At 33.4% G+C, this 21,686-nt stretch overlaps 1 protein-coding gene across 5 annotated transcripts in view; it reads right to left on the bottom strand.

The window, feature by feature from the left end:
• The window catches only part of TBCK (TBC1 domain containing kinase), a 196,061-nt gene that overhangs the window by 136,124 nt on the left and 38,251 nt on the right, over window positions 1–21,686 (bottom strand). For all 5 annotated transcript variants that reach the window (XM_070452250.1, XM_020901197.2, XM_020901198.2 and 2 more), the window contains 3 exons: window positions 9,614–9,728; window positions 8,144–8,217; window positions 3,283–3,424 (listed from right to left, as the gene is read on the bottom strand). In XM_070452250.1, coding sequence (XP_070308351.1) covers window positions 3,283–3,424; window positions 8,144–8,217; window positions 9,614–9,728 — 331 coding nt within the window. The remainder of the gene's footprint in view (window positions 1–3,282; window positions 3,425–8,143; window positions 8,218–9,613; window positions 9,729–21,686) is intronic.

Here is a 21,686-nt window from a genome sequence, read left to right as displayed (position 1 = left end):
TACAGGTGGAGAGATCACTGAAAACAAATTGCCCTTCCTCTCTCTCTTTTCAATCTCTTACACTACTATCAATATTAATCTTCTAGATTTAAATGTAAAACTCTTATAGAAAAACATAAGCAGAACACTCTCTGACATAAATTGAAGCAAGATCTTTTTTGATCTACCTCCTGGAGTAATGGAAAACAAAAATAAACAAAAGGGACCTAATTAAACTTAAAAGCTTTTGCACAGCAAAGGAAATCATAAACAAAATGAAAAAAAAAACCCCACAGAATGGGAGAAAATATTTGCAAAGAGAAATTTCCCCAAAAAAGACACACAGATGGCCAAAAAGCACATGAAAAGATGCCAAACATCATTATTATTAGAGAAATGTAAATCAAAACTACAATGAAGTTATCACCTTACACTGGTCAGAATGGCCATCATCAAAAAATCTATAAATAATAAATGCTGGAGAGGGTGTAGAGGAAAGAGAACAGTGCTACATTGTTGGTGAGAATGTAAACTGGTACAGCCTTTATGGAGAACAGTATGGAGGTTCCTTAAACAACTAAAAATAGAGCTACCATATGGTTAAGTGGGTATATACCCCAGGAAAGCCATAATTTGTAAAGATACATGTACCCCAGAGCCCACTGCAGTATTATGTACAATAGCCAGGATATGGAAGCAACCTAAATGTCCCCTGAAAGAGGAATGGATAAAGAAGATGTGGTACAATGAAATACAAAGAAGATATGTACAGTGAAATATCACTCAGCCATGAAAAAGAATGAAATAATGCCATCTGCAGCATCATGGATGCACCTACAGATGGCCATACTGAGTGAAACCAAAGTCATAAATATTGTATAATATTGTTTACATGTGGAATCTAAAAAAAATGGTACAAATGAATTTATCTACAAGAGTCACAGATGTAGAAAACAACTTTATGGTTTCTGGGGGTAAGGGGAGGGAGAGATAAATTGAGATACTGGGGTTGACATATATAATACACACTACTATATATAAAACAGATAACTATTAAGGACTACTGTATAACACAGGAAGTGCTATACAATACTCTGTAATGATCTATATGGGAAAAGTATCTAAAGAAGAGTGGATGTATGCGTATGTATAACTAATTCACTTTGATGTACCCCTGAAACTAATACAACACTGTAAAACAACTATACGCCAATAGAAATTAAATTTAAAAAGACCCACCTTTAAAAAAATTAATCTTCTAAAACTGCAAGTTTGATTTCAGCTTGCTTAAAAACTTTAAATGTCTCCCCTACCTTATATAAAAATAATCCTCTCAATATGGCAGTCAAACTCTCCTAGGATATGGCTCCTATCCATTTTACTTATTAATTTATATTTAATATCTTGTATGAAATCTAAAGGTTTGATGAGGTAAAGGAAGATTTAAACCATCCTCAACCTGGACTGGCTAAACTTTTGAGTACCTCTTAAAATGTCATGAAGCCCCTATTATGGAATTAATATTTCCTTTCTTATAAGTCATGCAGTTCTTTGTGCCTATCTTCAAAGTTCATGGATTTGCATTACATTATGGCTCTTTGACAATACATTTTAATCACAGTTTATTCCTGTTGTATTATTATACACACAGAAAATACTCATCAACATTTGTTGAACTGAATTACCTATATAAGAAATACCCAGATCATAAGTAGTTTAAATATAAGTAATGGTAATAAAAAGGAAAAGCTACATTTGTCACATTTACACTTATGTATACTTTACATTCCAAGAAAATTCTTCATTTAGGCTATGATTTTAAACAAAAATGAGATTTACTATAATTTCATACCAATGAAAAGTAAGATGGTCTAGACAAAGGATAGAAAAGAATCAGCAAGTCTGGCATTTTCCTTTACAAAAAACAATGCCAATGTATAAGCTACCAAGTTATTGTTAACATTTAAGTGTTAATAATAAAAGCTAACATTTATGTACTGTGATATAATACCCTATACTAAGCACTTCATATATGTTTTTCATTTAATTTTTCCAATAGCTTTACAACATAGATATGATTATTTTTGAAAGTAGAACCAAAGCCTTAAGAAGTTACATTAGTTACCTTAAGTCACACAACTACACTTTGTTGCCTCAGATTTCAAACCAAGTTCTCTCTGACTATGAAAGCCTGTCTCTTAACTATTGTGCTTTTACTACTGCTGCTGTTGAACTGGTACACAAAACACACAAAATGAAAATAATATCATCCTAATCCTTAGATATGGTAAAGATCAATGAGTTAATATTTTCAAAAATACTTTAAAAATCCATTGGAAGACAGAACAACAGATAAGTAATAAAATTGTCTGCCCCTAAAGACCTCATTGCCCAAGAAGACAAATATAACAAATGCTAAAATAGAAGAGAGCAAAGAAAACAGAGACTAACCATGGCAGGTACTTGGAGGCAGAATCAACAAAATATTAACTGTCCCTCCAAACTCATCCTCATCTATCTATCAGGCACCTATCTATGGCCACAGGAGTAAACTGTCAAGTGGAAAGCAGAGTGGATACCTATAACTTTTACATCATTTTCTTAAAGACTGTTACCAAGAATTCACTCCTCTCCTTTTCTGATGGCTAAAAAGGAGGATAAAGCAGCATCTTTCAGAGTGATCCCTGATAGCCTAAGTTTTGGCATGACATTGTGGAACAGAGCCCACTCTTTCTGAGGACTGTTATATGAGGGAGAAAAACATCTGTGTTCTTTAGGGCATTGCATTAAAAAACATCTTTATTATGATGATATTGGCATTTTAATTTTTTTGGCTGCATGCACATGGGATCTTTGTTTCCTGACCAGGGATGCAACTTGTGCCCCTTGCATTGGAAGCTCGAAGTCTTAACCAGCTGGACCACCAGGGAACTCTCTAAGCTACTGCATTTTTAATTCTTTGTTTACAATAGCTGTATAGTCTTTACTACACAAATAAATATAGAGGATATTTCAGGAAGGCCTCATAAAAAGCCAACTCTTAATAAGTGAGTCTTAATGAAAACAGAATAGGGGAGAAAAAAGGTATTTAAGGAAGAAAGAATACCATAGATGGGAGAGAGAGCATGAATATACTGAAATGTGTAAGCAGTTTTAGTGTAAATGTTTCTAAATATGCTTTTTACACTTAATATAACGTAAGTTTTTAATACTTAGTACAGGTGCAAATATTTCTAGGTACACCAAAATAATTTTTCTAATAAACACACCATTTTTATTAGTTCAATATTTCTTTATACATACCACACAGAGCTCAAATAAAATGATTCCAAGAGACCAGACATCTGATTTGGGGCCAGAAGGCAATGGTTTTTCACTTGGCACATGATCACTGGTTTTGAAAATTCCTTGCGCAATTACCTCAGGTGCCAAGTACGATGGATACCTAAAATGGTATAATTTAAGAATGAATTTATTACTTTGAGCTAGAAAGGGGGAAATATGTATGTAGTGGCATGTCTTTACTATCAGTACAGTATAATCCATACAAAAGCTCAATGAGGTTAAATGAACAACTCTTGCTAGGAAGAATTCTTAACTACCATAATACAGAACTTATGTCTAGGAATCAAGAGGAAATACACGAGTCTCAAGGAATGTTAAACCTATCTCGCCTTTAGCTCCTTTGTTTTCCTCTGTATTAACACATTGCTTTCAGACTTCCAGGTTTCCAGGTGTTTTTCCTTCTTCCTTACTGCCTATCTTCTCTTTATACTTAACTCTTATTTAAATTTTATCTTTGAAAATAGTATTTGTTCTTCTGAATAGTAGGAATGTCAAAATCTGTAAAAACATATAAATTGAAATGTAAGACTCTTTCCAATCTCTGTACACCAGTCACTCACACATATTTATGTACAAATAAAGTTGACCATTTATCATCATTGCTCTATAGGGAAGTATAGTATATGCACTATTCTGTACTCTTTTTCACTCAAAATATATTTTGGAGATCATTCTTATAAAATAAGTATAGATTTGTCTCATTCTTTTTGAAAACTGCCAATAATTTCATTGCACTGATAAACTTAATTTATGTGATACAACTCTGAAGGAGGATATTTGGAAGTTGACTACTACTTAAAATGCTCACATGGATATATTACAGATATCCTATTTCCCCAAAATATATAGATGAAAGACAAATTCCTAGGCATGGCACTACAAAGTCATAAGGTAGATGCATTTTAAATTTTTATATATATTGCCAAGTTGCCCTTTCAGGTTATGGCAATTTATATTCTCATAAGCAGTATATAAAACTGCCTCTTTTCCTTAACCTTCACCAATATAAGTTTTTTTCAAAAAATTGCTTTAGTAAATATGAAATACAGACTATTAAATATGAATAAAGTATAAAGGATAAAGCTTAAAAGAACACTCATGTACCTACCAACCAGTTTAAATAATGAATATGAAATTATCACTAAAAGTCCCTATTTTTGTGTTGATAATTCTCTTCCATTTTATTTACTGTTTTACCATGTTTGTAACCCTTAAAACTATTAATATGTTGTTTGAAAGTGAAAGTGAAGTCGCTCAGTCATGTCTGACTCTTTGCGACCCCATGGACTATAGCCTACCAGGTTCCTCCCTCCATGGGATTCTCCAGGCAAGAATACTGGAGTGGGTTGCCATTTCCTTCTCCAGGGGATCTTCCCAACTCAGGGATCAACCCTGGGTCTCCTGCACTGCAGGCAGACGCTTTAACCTCTAAGCCACCCGGGAAGCCCAGTCAAGCACATATCTGAACTTTATAGTACTGGAGTTATGCTGCCATTATTCCTTTGTGATTTGCTTTCTTTAGTCAACATTATTTATTTAAAAGAGCCATTCACACTGCTGTATGTAGATTTAAGTCATTGATTTTTATGTCTGTTTTGTGAATATATTATTCATTCAAATGTCAATGATCATTTATTTCCTTTCTTTTTGTACTATAAACTATGTTGCTAGAAATAGTATGTTGTTGTGTACACATAGTATGTTGTTGTGTAGCAACACTTCTAGCAAAAGTCTTCCCAGGCGTATAAACCTAGCACTGAATTTCTAGGCCATAAGACATGTGCACTTTCAACTTCATAACACCACACTAAATGCTTCTTGAGAGGGGTTGTACCAATTTAAACTCCTACTAGCGGTATACAACAGATTCTATTGCTTACTTCTCCAAAACTTGTTGGACAGCAGTGACAGACTTTCTGTTTGGCCATCTGGGGGTGAGACTCACAAACCATTGTACAATAGTTTTCATTTGGATTTCCCTGATAACTAAAAAGGGTGAGGCACATTTTCATAGATGAAAATTGGCACTATGATGCCATTTTACCCTTAGGTGATCACATTGCTCTTGTAAACGAATGTGTGAAATCTCTTCAGATAAGTGAAGTCTAGTGGAAAAGCAATGACCTTGATATCATAAAGCCTGTATTCTAATTCCAGTCCTATCACATATTTTATATGTGGTGACTTATGCTCCAAATTCCTTTTTAATCAAGGACATGTTAAGTTACTTAATAAAAACACTAAACATTAGGCTTATTTTTTAATATAGGTTATATCCTTCCAACAAGTGCCTCTTCTTTAGCACTGCCTTTTAACACTCAGAGAAAACTACCAGAACTCTGCCATGAGTATGATTGGTGAGATAAATATAAGTGGTTTTCACCATCTGTCTGATGTTTTAACAAGGTATTAAGCTACTGGCCAACTGAAATGAATGTCCAATTTCTAACTCATTACAGTATTTTGAAACAGATGTTAATGTTTTACTTTTTTGTTCCTTAATATTTGTCTTTTGAATCAACTGCAAGCTCCGTCTGGTGTAAATATTTTCTTTCATGACTTAGCTGTTTGATCACTTTATTTTTCCTGGCTAAGGTTTCAAATTTTGCTCTTTGATACTTTCTGGTCAGACCTTTTGCATCCAAGACTTCAAAGTAAGCCAAACCAAATGGCACATGAGACCAATTCTATCCAAGCATTTTAAATTCAAATGTAACTCTTCAAAATGTTTGATATGCTTTAAAAAAAATCACTTCCTTTCTTCTATTCATCATTAAAACATAAAGCACCTTTAAGTAAAAGATAAAAAATTAAAGTAATTTTTGTTTGTTTTGTTTTTGGAGTTCTCACTTATATAAATTTAGACAAAATGAAGGATCACGCTTACTACAGCTGCCTAAAAGCTATTTCAAAGGGTAATTATCACACATGATGAAGATACCAGAGCCTTACTATAAATTTAATTTTATTATTTGAAAAGGCTTTCTTTGAACAAATAAAGCATAGGCTATTTTTATAAAATACTGTTTTTGTGCTTGTGAGAACAACTATTTGTTGCCTACAGCCACATGGTATTCAAAACTATAAACTATGAATTCATGCACATTAATAAGTAAGTCATCAAAACAGAAAAATTTCCATTAAATAATGAGCTTCTTGAAGTTAGGGACCTATCTTATCCATTTTTGCATATCCAGAAGCCTTAAGAAAAGGTGTTTAATAAATATTTTCTTAATAAATAAAGGAAGGTAAACAATTTAAGATCAGCTATGTTCAAACAGAAAATTTTAAGTAAGAAACCTAGAAGTTAATTTATAGAGCTAAAAAAATTGATAAATGAGATCATTTTTACGAACCTATCTGCAAGGCAGGAATAGAGATGCAGACATAGAGAATGGGCATGTGGACACAGGAGACGGGGAGGGCGGGGCAAACTGGGAGAGTGGCACTGACACATATTCACGATCATGCCTAAAACAGCTAGCTAGTGGGAAGCGGCTTTACAGCACTGGGAGCCAGGTCAGTGTTCTGTGATGACCTACACAGTGGAATGGAGGTGGGAGGGAAGCTCAAAAGGGGAAGGATATATGTACACAGACAGCGGATTCACAGAGCTGTGCAGTAGAAACTAACACCGCATTGTAAAGCAATTATACTCCAATTAAAAAAAAGAAATTTAAAACATCTACTTAAGTTTTCAAGCAACATTTCCTGCAGAAACATACACCATAACTCCAAACCACAATTTCCAATAATGGAGTGACAAAAACTGACTTTAGAGAGCCCAAAGGGCAACACACAAATGCATATCATTAAGCGTATCACACAGCAATTAAAAAATATTCTTAAGGTCTTTAAAGTATAGTATTATATCAACTTTAATTTCCTGATTTTGATAATTATTTTGTGGTTCTGAAAGAAAACTCCTTACTTCAGAAATTACAAACTGAAGTATTTAAGGGTAAAAGGCCATTATATACACAAATAATTCTTAAATAATTCAGAAAAAATTATACACAACAACACATATACATATAAGATAAAAGAAAGAGAGAAAACAAAAGTTGTGAAATGTTAACATTTGAGGACTCTAAGTAAAGGCTATATGGGAAATTTTTGTACTATTTTGTAACTTCTATGTACCTAAAATAAGGTCAAAATTAAACACTTATAAAAGTATTATATTATTAACATGTTTAAAAAGCAACCACACAATAAATATAATACAAAAATCTATATTAAAAGCTTTAATTGAGTCCAGGATGAAGTAAACTTTCATTCTCTTTTTGGAGGCCAATATAAATCTGGAATTCCATATAAAGAAACTCTCCAAACTTACATACAGACTTTCAGTTATAGAATCCACCCCATTACTGATAGTTACAGTGACCTGACTTGAGGCTTAATATCCAATTATATCTTAGAGAACAGGGATTTAAATTAAAAACATCAGAGAAAAACATGAGAGTGTTTTTCTCAGTCTTTTCAGGAACACACATTATCATTTGTCAGCCTTTTTGCCTTAAATTTACCTAATTCTGAATGAAATAAAGTTAATTTTTATAATACATAGTGAAGAAATTCAATAATCTGTTAGCCTCACTACTAATTCAATGAAAAATGAATGTCAGGGAACTTTTGTATCCTGGCAAAAACTCATTGTCACCTCTTAAAAGTATATGGAGAATTAAGATATTTTTAATTTTAAAAAGGTAGTTTCATGTCAAAAATATCAAATTAACAAATATACCCTTAATAAAAGATTAGAAAGTTTAAGACAAAACTAAAAAAAAAAAAAAAACCCAAAACATATTCTTACCCAATTGGGAAATCAACATCGTCACCATATGCTGTCATGTGATAAAGTCCAAATTTAGCCAATTTAACATGTCCCTACAATAACAAAGAAAAAAAATCACATAAAATATTTTCATACTACTGGCAGGTAAAATTATGATTATACATTTTATAAGTAACACTATCATTAAGATACATTAAGAAAAATTATATTTTGATTTATTATAATTTAAAAAAATCTGTGCGTGTTTGACATCTGCTTTATGTTCATTACAAACATATACAAACACAACATATATTATATATATATAAGAACGACAACATTTAAAAATTGTTGCTGCTTGTATTTCCTGAGCTCCTTTAAAAAACAAAATATGTTGTTAGTTGTCTTGAATCCTTGCTTAGAATATTTTGTGTTGATTTTCACAAAAGAAATTGTTTGCAGGAATTGCAAGTCCATTTACAATGTTATGATTTTTTTAACTTGAAAGTTTTTAACTTGAAAAGGCATGTTCACAAATCAAGATATTAGTGAATCTGCTTTATTCCCAACAATTTTTATACTGTTTTAGAATAATCATAAATACCACAAAAGATTCTTAAAAGGCAAATGCACATTGTATAAATCTCTTAAGTTTTTCCCCTTTTAGATGTTTAGAACTTAAATTTTTTTTCAGTTTAGAAGTTCTTTTGCTTAAGAGCTGTATTTCCCAGAATTACAAAACATTTATATTTTAAAAACAATTTCAATTAGTTACTCTACTATCTTAACTATGAAATTATAAGCACCATTTTATCTTTATTTTTAACATCATAGAGCATATACTGAAAGTCTAAAAGAAAAATAAAAATCCTACTGATACAAAAAATAATTCCCCAGAAAAAGTTTCCTCAAATTATTTTATAAGCTTATGAAAAAATAATAAAATTCTTGAAAAAATCCCCTTGCTACTCATAATTCACATAATACCCACCATAGGAGTAGACTAGCTTCTTATTTAATCCCCCATAAGAATCCAAGCAGAGAATTAGCACTCCAATTTAAAAACCAAGCTACATAAAAACAGCTGGTAAACAAAGAAAATAAGTGACAAAGGAAAAAAGAAAGTAGAAAAGAAGAATAAAATGGAGAAAACACAATTCAGCTGTACTATGAGAAAAATATTCTACGTAAATAGTCAGAGAATCTTTTTTAAGATAAAAGCAAATTCACAGAAAGAGTGGACTGGGAAGTCTCAATGTGTATTTCACAAAATGAGTGAAAGGAAAAATAAAACATGAAGGCAGAAAAAGAGTCCAGGGAAAAAAGAATAGTGCATGTAAAAGACACATGGATTTATATAATTAGAGATACTTTCTTTTTAAACAACCACAAGTACATTACTTTCATATAATCTTTTCATTATGAATACTCTTAAGACATTCTAATTCTTTCAGCAGGCTACAACCTGAAATAAAAAAACCAAATATTTAATGTACTATTGATGATTACCTTTTGATCCAAAACGATATTATGAGGAGACAGTGCCCGGTGTACTATACCATGTTTATTCATATACTGCAAGCCCTGAAGTACCTCAAATGCTATGCACAAAACCTTTGAATAGCTACAAAGAAAACAAAAAGTCACAGATCAATAGATCAATTACAAAGCAGATATAGAACTTGTTTTTTTTTTAGAACCTGTTTTAAGAAATAAAATGAGGTTCAATGATAAAATTCAAAGATCTACCTATATATACATATATATATATTTTTTTTTTTTAATTTTTTTTTTTTTTGACCGTGAAGCTTGTGGGATTTGGGCAGGCCCTCAGCAAGGAAAACATGGAGTACCTTGATTGCCAGGGAATTTCCCAAAGGGTTTTCTTTTCATTGCACCACCTCTAATCAGAGAAAATAGACTCTATACATTTTCTAAAATATTTACTCAGGCATATTTGATTTTACAATTACAGCAGAATTGACCTTACAAAGAACCTATAGTTTTCACTACTCCAACTGCAGTCCCGTTCTCCAGGAAGGGAGATTAATATTGGCAGGGTGCAAATGACCTTTTGCAGGTTGGGCTTTAACAAATTATCAGGAAATTTCAGATATATGGCAGAACCAAATCAATGAAAACCATGGATTCTGGTCAAGACAAAAACATCTATGTCCCTGAAAAACAGCTATATTTTATGGCAGAGACATGAGCTTACTTTCCATATCAATCTGCAAGGCAATGTCCAGAAATTTATGATTTATCAAATATTTCTTTCTTATCCTATGCTCTCTTAAGCCAACTTCCAAAGGGATACCCAGTTTCTTTCTCTCTCTCTCTCCCCTTCCCTCTCCCTGTCCTTTTTTTTTTTAAATAAAACATCACTCATATAGGAAGTTAGGGAGAATATACAGAGAAGTAGTGGAGCCTAGTTCAAACCCAATCCCCAAAATCACTAATATTAGGGTATAGATTTCTTTTATTCTCATTTTTTTAACATTTTAAATCATACTTTAAAAAATCAAATTAATATCTGAGTAACTACTAAATTAATTTTTAAAAGGTATAAATAAAAAGCTAATAATAGAGACATATGAAATAATTTTAAAAATAGTTCATCTAAAAGCAGGTAGAATAAAAGAGAAAAGAACAAAGAACAAATGTAACAATTAGGGGAAAAACATCAAAAACACAATGAAACTACTGTGTATGCAGTAGAGTGAGCAAAGGGTAGGGCTGATAGCAGATGAGGTCACAGGTAGCAAGGTCAGAGGGTTAGATCACTTTAGGCCATTTAGGTCTTTGGTTTTAACTCTGAGACAGATGGGAAGTGATTGGGACGCCACTATACTACATACAGGAAAAATTCGCAGTAGAACTAAGCAGAAAAGGAAATAAAAACTTAAGCCAACTTAACCCCTAGCTCTCAAGAGATATCTCATCATCAGGATTAATAGATGCTATAATTTTATAATTATAACTCTAGATGCTATAATTTTATAATTATAACTCTATTCATGAAGATTATCATCAGCTACCACCATTTTTATACCTCATTTTTGTGTTTTTTTCTTTAGCTAGAATACACTCATAAGAAAATTTTTCATAAGGGTGGCAGGAGTAGATATTTTAAAGCATGGCATGTCTTAAAATGTCTTACTATTGTATTTAAACATAGAATTTCTCCTTGTCTTCAAATGTTCTTTATTGATAGTGATAAATGTAATATCAGTCTGATCTTAATTCTGTTGTAGATACCTTGTTATTTCTCTCTGGAAGCTTTCAGGATTCTTTTACACTTCATATTCTTAGACCTATAAGAAATTTAGTCCAATATGTCCAGTGTGTGGGCATTTGAGAATTTGTGTTTGTAAGTATTAGGTGTGCCCTTTCAATCTAAAAATTCATGTTCCATCAAGACAAAAACATTAACAAGGAAAAGTTGATTTGTTGTACCTTTGATTATTTTCTCCCTCTACTGTATCTTTTAGTCAGAACTCTTAGGGGGCAGATGAAAATAAGATTTATTCTATCAACTTGATGTTTTATTTCCTATGAGCATGGCCTATTATTTAATTTCCAAGATTTCTCTTCTGGTCTCTAGTCGTTCCTTTTCAGTACATCCCGTTCTTTGGCTATGAATTTATTATTCTTTTGAGTCTCTCTGAGGGAAATTATTAGAATTATTTTTAATTTAGGAAACAAAAAAGCATGTTTATCTTCATTTCCTCTGGGCTAAGTTTTTAAAAAAATTTTTTCTCCCTCGGCTCTCCTTCTCTCAAACTATTTCTTCCCTGGTATGTCTGGTAGGTTCCAGTTGTCAACCTATTTTAGAATAAAGCAATAAGTTGATATTCTACATGAAGTATGTAAAAAATAAAACAATATAATTTACTATTTATAAAGAATGCTTATTAAACTGATCTATAAGCTATTTCAATTTATCAAATAGTTCCTCCCATATTAAAGCACCACAACAGCCAGTATTAAGCAATAAGGAATCTGTGGCACAAGAACAATTTAGAAGTAATAATTTTCATTAACATCTGCAAAATACAAAAACAAAAACCAACTACAAAAATGAAAAGATTCCAAACTTTAAAACAACTACAATAATATTGATAAAAATGTGCACAGGAAAGAATGCAAACCCCTCCCCTGTTAAAAACAAAGGAAAATTTTCCTTGAGGTTGATTAACAAATAAAACATAGGAACAGAGTTTCCTGTGATCATTTGTTCTGAGTCAGCTTTCAGGTAGTAATCTCTCATCTTTGTTCTTTCTGTATCTCTCTGTCTCTCTCACTCACACACATACATACACACCTAACGCTTCACAAAATCTTAAAAGCTGATGCCATATTCAGCTGCGACACTAGAGGACCTCAGTTGCACACTATTTCAATACAGATGACTTTCTCATGAGATTGAAACCAAATCTTTAAAATGACTTTTTTATTAAACCAGTTCTGAAACAGCTGAAAACAGAAGACTACACCTTCTACTTAATCTACCTGCTTTTTAGCTGATTCTAAGATATAACTGGAAAACACCTGCATGTCAAATAGCATTCATGCTATTACTGAGCTGATAAGCATTTACAACTGACACAATTTTAAAGTATGAATTATAAAGCTGAAGCTCATGACACATCTTTTCTTAACTGTTACTAAAGACTATACATGAATTATGGTTAATGGAACCAGTATTCTTCAGTTTAAATCAGACAGGAAATCAGATTTGCTCTTCTGCCTGTTGTACTCTTATGATTTAATTTTTAAATTTATTTTAAAATATAAATATAAAAGAGAATAAGAAGCTGATGCTTTTTTCTATAGTGGAAATCAATGCTTGTGAAATTTTGTACACTTACTTGTTTTTAAAGTTGTATTTAACACTGCCAAGAACTTAAATTATGAAATGTTTTTAAAACTTATTTTGAAGTAGCCAGTATAATGCAACAACAAGGCAAAACATCATACATTCAATAACAATATGTTACAGTTTAATTGAAAACGGACTACAGAAGGAGAGTTAGGATAAAGAGAATGGGACTTGTACAATTTTTTAAAAAATGTAGGTGATAACAGGACTTTATTCTACACATTTTCTAAGTTTGAACCTTGTTAATAAAGAAATCTATCACTAACTGGAAAACATAAATTAAATCAGGTCAGAAAATATTCTCTTCCTTTTCAAATTACTAATTATTAGCTATGGGGAGACTGGGAGGGTGAACATTTACTTTGTTACCATTGTCTCTGACAATCTGAAAAGTTTTAATTAGCATAAGAATCCTTGGTTGTTATAAACACATAGATATGACTAAAGATAGCTTTAAAATAATGATTGATAATTTCTGATTAAGCAAGATGACTTTTAAAATAATGATTGATAATTTCTGATTAAGCAAGATGACATTTTGAGATACTTTTATTTACATTCAAATACATCAATTAAGTGGCTATTATCTGCTTGGCATTATGATTTTAGGCCTCTGCATTTTTAGGCTCCATGAACACCAAGAATAAAAACTGATCTTCCACAATCAAAAAACCCACAGTATAGTTAAAAAGACAGATTTAAAAACTGACAATTTTAACATAGTTGAATTCAACAGAATTTTGATACAGTTGGAATTCAATGATAAGTTAGGAGATGATAATTAATCATCCTTTTCCTTGGTCTTGAGAGGAAAAGAAAACAGAAAAATTTATTTATTACATTGGTTAGAACAAAATGACCTACAAAATCATAAATTTTGGGAAAGGAAGATTAAAAACTAAAAGAGAGAAAAACATGACTACCATCACCACCACTACCATCAAGAACAAATGTTGATAATTTCTAGGCATGAGTCAACTTGGGTGTATTTGGATTTTAAATATGGCTTAATGAATTTGAAATCTATTAAGTTAGTACAATACAAAGTATGTTTTGTTTATCCCTTTCCAGATGTATTTCAAAGGGAATTTATACTGTGCTCTTCTGAGACAATCTGTAAATTATCTGCAGCTGTTTAGCTTAGTTGGTTAAAATATACTGAGGCCAAGACCATGCGTTTAGAATCCATAAGGATTAGTTAGCTTCACATGTGTATAGCCACGGATTTTCATCTAACTGCAGCCAATATCCTGAAATACAGATAGTTTGTCAAGAGACATTGCTCAATGGCTACTTGCTCAAAAGTCTTGATTTTCAACTAGAATCTTCTATTTCTCTGTTCCCCATTTCTGAGGACCTGCTCTCTAATCTCATTCAGACCTTGAGGTCCCTTCTCTCTAAGCCTCCGCTGTTATCTCAACCACTCTTTTTTGGACATCTTTCTTCATTCTAGATCTATTCTGTAACTTCAACAACTTCTTTCCTTTGGCCAGGACCTTAATGGCTTATCATTCGATGGCTCTGCCCTGGCAGAACTGTACACCTCTATACTCTGCAACTGTGCATAGCTGCAAGGCTTATTCATTCTATGGTAATAGTTTCCGTTTATGTTTGTCTCTCTCGCTGTACCTCGAGGCAGTGGTACCTGGAGTACACTGAAGCTTATTCAGCTTGGAATCCCTATGCCTATCACAGTGTCTATAAGGAACGTGCTCAATAAACGTGTATCAAATAATAGGTGTTTCATAGACGTATACAGTGACATCCATGATGATGCAAGAGGATGAAGATCAAGTTTATCACCATTAAGGAAAAAACAGCTCAAAAAAAAGTATGTTAGACTAGTAATGGGTTAACAGTGTAAACTTCACTTATAAGAGTATATAATTCCTCAGTAAATCAAGAAAGCATGAATTGCTTAAGTTCAAACAATGCTTATACACAAAAAGTACTATCAATAATTTGTTAAAAATATACCTCTCCCTCTAGTCTTTTATTTATTGAAAAAAGAATGAGCCACCATATGGTGGCTTTTATAATAATCTTATCATCTAGCTAAAATTGAAAATTAGACTAAGTTGTTGGATTCTTACAATTTTTCTAGCTCAAAAATATACTTGTTAGTATTTGGTATTTGAGTTGCATTCACATTAAATCTGCATATATCAAAGGGAGACCACATTTTTATGAATTTGAGTTATTCTATCCAAGAAAAAAGGAAGTGCTAATATTTGTCCAAGTCTACTTCAGTGTCTTGCAGAGTTTTATTACTTTTAAAGACAATTTTATTGGGGTGTAATTGATATACAAATACTGCACATATCTAACATATACAGTTTGATGGGTTTGGACGTGGATACATTCGTGCAACCATCACCAAGGTAACAGATATATCCATTACCTTCAAAAGTTCCTTTGTGTCCCGTTTTGTGTATATGATAAGAGTAATGACTATTCAAAAATATGTAAGAGAGCACAGGGTAAAAAATTAATGAGGGGTCTGATTCTATCAGATTTAAAACATGAAATGAAGTTTCTTTTATAACCCTAATGTAAACATAATGTAATGTAAATGTAATGTAATGTAAATCAACAGATGGCTAAAGAAAATGTGGTACATATATATGATAGAACATTATTCAGCCTTAAGAAAAGAAAGAAAATCTTGCCATTTCTGACAATACAGATGAACCTGGAAAACATGATGCTATGTGAAATAAGCCAGACACAGAAGGACAAATACTGCATGATCCCACTTAACATGAAGTATCTAAAAAAGCAGTCAAACTTACAGAAGCAGAGGATAGAACAGTAGTTACCAGGGGCTAGGGAGAAAAGACAGAGAAGGCACTGGCACCCCACTCCAGCACTCTTGCCTAGAAAATCCCATGGATGGAGGAGCCTGGTAGGCTGCAGTCCATGGGGTTGCTAAGAGTCGGACACGACTGAGCGACTTCACTTTCACTTTTCACTTTCATGCATTGAAGAAGGAAATAGCAACCCACTCCAGTGTTCTTGCCTGGAGAATCCCAGGGATGGCGGAGCCTGGTGGGCTGCCGTCTACGGGGTTGCACAGAGTCAGACACGACTGAAGCGACTTAGCAGCAGCAGGGAGAGAAGAAAATGGGAGTTGTTCAAGTTTCAGTTATGCAACATCATTAGGTCCTAGAGATCTGGTATACAACATCATGCCTATAGTTAACAATACTGTGCTGCACCCTTAAAAATTTGTTAAGAGGGTAGATCTCATGTTAAGTGAGATCACACACAAATAAATAAGACTCAAGGAAACTTCTGCTATGTGTGAGTGTGTGTGTGCTCAGTCATGTCCGACTCTTTGCAACCCTAAGAACTGTAGCCCGCCAGCTCCTCTGTCCTTGGGATTCTTCAGGAAAAGAATACTGGAGTGGGTTGCCATTTCCTTCTCCGGGGTGTCTTCCCCACCGAGAGTGAACCTGTGTCTCCTCCACTGCAGGTGGATTCTTTAGAGCCATCATGATGATTTCATGGGTGCCTGCATATATCCAAACTCACCAAACATATACATTAAAATATTTACAGTTTTCTTGTATATTAATTATAACCCAATAAAAATGTTAACAAATAAATTAAAATGAGAAAGTCTTATTCCTATCAGCCTCAAACCATTAGTTCTTTACAGTAGTTGCAAAGTTTCCAAGAAGAGATGTTATTCAGATTGCAAGAAACAGAGGCCAAGAAAGAGAAGGAGAGGTCAGGCTCGTGGACATGGATTTGGATCCACAGATGGATGGTAACTAAAATCACACAGGCTGTTTCCTCAGATCCATAATCCATGATATTTAAGGGCCATTCCATAAGCCAAAATACCCATACAGTCAGCAAACCAAAGGAGGAAACACACTTCTGGATTCTATGAGTTCAAGATGTTCTTTCACCTTATAAAATCTGATCATTCCCACAGAAATTTTCCTTTTGGTCTAAAGCTTTCTTTACTAGGTATTAGCCTGAAGTAAAATGTTTAGAAAGAGGAAGCACAGATGAAATATAGTTAGCTACTGTGTGATTTAAGAAATGGAAAGGAAAAATAAAACACTAGGGATTAATGTTCAGATAATAAAACAACTGCATAACTCTGTGTTATCTTTAACCTAAACTCTCCTCCTATAATTTCAAGGTAAAAGAGCTCAACTAGTACAGAATTTTTAATGATTCACTGGTGTGTAAATTCAGAATTTGGAGAGGGGTATTTATAGTGCTGAATTACTGCATTTGATGCTTTTAACTTGTCTTTTATCAATTACTAAATTTTAAAATTTTGTTAAAATATCATAACATTTAACAGCAATTTTTCTTCTAAAGGAAAAAGAAAAAAGAAAGCTTTTGGAATTTAAAAAGGAAATAACTCATTTCACTACTGGCACACATGTTTGAGCCTTAAAGGATATAAAATTTGAGAATTAATTTGCTTCAGATTCAGATGTTTTGAAAAGGAAGTTGCATTGATTAACTGCTTACCAAAAGATTATTTTTTAATAGATCTAAAAAAAAGTCCATCTGTCCATAAGTTGCTCATAACTTGTGAGACTAAGCATACTTTATAATTCAATTCCCACTCCAGAATAAAACAAGGTTGAAAGCTACAAGTCTGGAATGTGACCAATTCTCAACGGGCTACATTAAATTGAGAAATTAACTTTCTAACTTGAATACTAGATAACTTTCCTTTCTCAGCAGAAAATTACTTTGAGAAGATCAAAATACATGTGGAAAGCATAGTTTAGTGGTTTGAGGTTCAGACATAAAGCCAGGAGACTCTGTCACTGATTTGCTATGCTTGAAGTGTGTTCCAACTTTATCCTGCCTCAGTTTGCAAATTTATAAAGTGGAAAATATAACACCAAACAGGGGCTAAATGGAAATCAGTGAGCTACTATTGGCCCTACAAAGAATGCTGACCATCTTAAAAGTAGGACAAAACAAAGTGCAAGTACCCTTGGGGTGTTTATAATAAATTATATAATACCATTTTGTTATAATATATCTATGTATATATTTGTATAAATTAACAAAGATTATAAACAGGCCTCATCAATTATTTCCAAAACACAGCACAATCAGAAGAAAGCTTTTCTAATTTCTCTGTAAGAAGAAAATCACCATTTGATAAGCAGAACTGGAGGACCCAGGGTGATCTGAGTATATTTCTGACCCATCAGTGTTTTCTTCTCCCAAGCAGCTTTACTATCCTGACACAGAAAACTCCAAAACCATTTTTTTTATCAGCATTTACTGATACTGGCACAGGGTAATAAGTTCCACTTGCCAAGCCCAGGCAGCATTTGGGATGATATAAAGCTGTAACTTTTCTCTAAGACAGAACCGATGATGGTTCATATTTGGTTGAATCTGCACCGTAGTTTAGACTTCCCAGGTAGTGCTAGTGGTAAAGAACCTATCTGCCAATGCAGGAGACCTAAGAGATGCAGGTCTGATCCCCGGGGCAGGAAGACCCCTTGGAGGAGGGCATGGCAACCCACTCCAGTATTCTTGCCCAGGGAACCCCATGGACAGAGAAGCCTGGCGGGCTATAGTTCATAGCATTGCAAAGAGCTGGAAACGGCTGAAGTGGTTTAGCATGCATGCACACACCCTAGTTCATTCCAAAGGCTTTTTTTTTTTTTAATTAAACTTCCAATTTATTTACATATAACTGTGTGAACAAAGAATGAATATATTACTATTACTGCTCAGAATTTTGATTTGAGAACAATTCACATTCTTTAAGTGGATCAACATTTCACATTTTTTAGACAATCTGTCATCCCTCCCCCAATTCATCACACCAGTGAACAGGGGAGGGCCTGCATTGTGTAAACACTTTATTTTGTGTGTGTGTGTATACACTTTAGTAAAATATCTGCTGCAAACACAAATTTACCAAACTGAAATGTTTAGTTCAATGTCATGTTGGTCTGCATTGAAATTATAAGAAGTATGACTTTTGAAAGTTTCCTATTTTATTTATCAGAAGTTGAAGTGATACAGTAATCATATTTTGATCAAAGAATCCAAAAATAATCAAATTTTATTCTTAACTACTTTTATCACTTTGTAAGGTTCTTCATCCATAGAGAAGACAGAACAAGGCACGATGACTTTAATACCCAGGGCTTTGTTCTCAAACTCAATGTATTAACGGAACTCTTCAGAGCTTTGTTCACTTACTTAACTCCTTTGTCAGACTGCCTAAATAAGTCAGTTCTGTCTGTCTCCTCTAACCTTAAACTACAGTCACAGGTCTTACTACTATGATGCAAGAAAGATCAGATTCATTTCACAATGTTTTTAGAAGAGAAAGAGAAAGCTTTCACTCAAGGAATCCCATAATGACCTGAGAATACCGTTTAGAAATTGGAAGACAGTTATATTTTTTACCAAGCCACAGAGAAGCATTATATTAATGAATAATAATATTAGTTGAGGTAGCCTAAATTGTATTCCCCCTTTCCCTAAACTGTCTACAATCTAATCACTGGAAACTGTGAATGTTACTTTATTTGGGAAAAGGGTCTTTGCATTTGAGGAGAGCATCATGGATTATCTCCTTGCATACAAAAATCCAATGTCAAGTGTCCTTATGAGAGAGAGACACGCAGAGGAGAAGGAGATGTAAGGATGGAGGTAGGGACTGGAGTGATGTGGCCATAAGCCAAAAAGAAGCCAAGGAATACTGACACCAGAAACTAGAAAAGTCAAGGAGAGCTTCCTTCCAGGAAACTCCAAAGGGAGAAAGTAGGCCCTGCCAACACCTTGATTTCTGCCTTCTGACATTCAGGGCTGTGGATAATACATTTTTGTTGCTTTAAGCCACTCAATTTTTGGGAATTTGTAGCAGTAGTTATGGAAACAAACATAGTTAGCTAGAAAGATGTACAGGACATCAAGATGACTTGTTTTTCTCCATCATGGCATGATTATAACAGGATAGTTCCTGCTTGATACTTTTCTTTAAGTGAACTTCGTTGTTGTTTAGCTGCTAAGCCATGTCTGACTCTTCTGTAACCCCGTGGACTGTAGCCTGCCAGCCTCCTCTGCCCATGGGATTTCCCAGGCAAGAATAACACAGTGGGTTGCCATTTCCTTCTCCACTGGATCTTCTCGACCAGGGATCGAACCCATGTCTCCTGCATTGCAGGTAGATTCTTTACCACTCAGCCACCTGGGAAGCCCCTATTTAGATACAAATTATGTATAATAAAATATACTCATTTTAAATGTACTATCAGAAAAGTTCTGACAAACATATATATACTAGCATAAGCACTACCACAATCAAGAAACAGAGCTTTTTGATCATCTCAAAAGGTTCTCCTGTTCCCCTTCCCAGCCAATTCCATATCCTAATCCTGGCTGAAAACAAATTGTTTTCTATTACTACAGATTAAGTACTTCTTTTCAAGAATTTCAAATAAAGGGAATGAGACAGCATTATTTTGTGTCAAACATGTTTTCTTTTACTCAACATGATGTTCTTAAGATTTATCCATGTTGTTTCCTGCATTAGCAATTTGTTTCTTTGTATTAATGAATAGTACTTCACTTGAGTGGATATGTCATACATTTATCTACTCCTCTGTAGGACATCAATGAAGCACATTTTCTCTTTCAGACTTTTCACAGCTCAGCGTAGTATTTTACCAGGAAAATGGAGACACATTAAACATAAAATTTCACAAGAAAATCAAGAACAATAAGGAGTCCCAGATTTCTGAGGAGTCTCATGTTATTAAAATTGTTGTTATGGGAGAAGTAATTAAAATTTATGGGCATAAACTAATAAGGAAGAATATCAGAACATGAAAAGTAGGATCTGGGGTTTGTCTAAGATGTATCAAGAATAATAAGGAGTCCCAGATTTCTGAGGAGTCTCATAATCTTAAAACTGTTGTTATGGGAGAAGTAATTAAAATTTATGGGCATAAACTAATAAGGAAGAATATCAGAACATGAAAAGTAGGATCTGGGGTTTGTCTAAGATGTATGTGCCAGAACTGGGGATGCTCTGTCATTATCATGACAATTTTGAAGTACTTATCTACATTTGAAACTGAGATAAATGGTGTAAAAAACAGAAATGATTTTTTTTTATGGCTTATCACCAAGACAAACAATACTGACAACTGACAAAATAACTAGTTAGAATAAACTAACATATGAACAGAAAAAGCACAATTAGGTACTAATGGCAAGCTCATATCAAATGCATTTGACTAGACTGCCTATAGAAAAGAGCTAAAACTCTCACTGATTTAGATGACTAGAGCAGAGAAAAATCATAATCTCTCTTCTAGGTAATGTGGGAAGAGCTTTTAAGTAGGAAATCTCTCATTCTTCATATGATCACTACTTTTTCATCTTAAGTCACTGTCTGAAATAGCACCAATATTTAAGACTTATCATCTTAAACAAGACTGCCCACTCCTACCCTCCAAAACTGTTTTATAAAGGAAAATAAGGAGTACACTCTCATTGCTTTCTCATGGACCCTCTACTAGGGTACTTAGCTACTAGGACCCTCTGCCTTACTTTATTCATATGCTTGAGATTCATATCAATGTCTTTTTACACATGGTATTTTCTCTGCGCTTCTAGTAGGTCCACTTGGATAAAATTTAACTATCCTTTAAAATACAAGCATTATTTTCTTAGTAAACATTT

This window comes from Odocoileus virginianus, chromosome 21 (genome assembly GCF_023699985.2).
Source record: "Odocoileus virginianus isolate 20LAN1187 ecotype Illinois chromosome 21, Ovbor_1.2, whole genome shotgun sequence".
In the NCBI taxonomy this organism is placed as follows: Eukaryota; Metazoa; Chordata; class Mammalia; order Artiodactyla; family Cervidae; genus Odocoileus; species Odocoileus virginianus.
The sequence above is the reverse complement of the archived record's forward strand: the minus strand, read 5'-3'. Positions and strand labels throughout refer to the sequence as shown.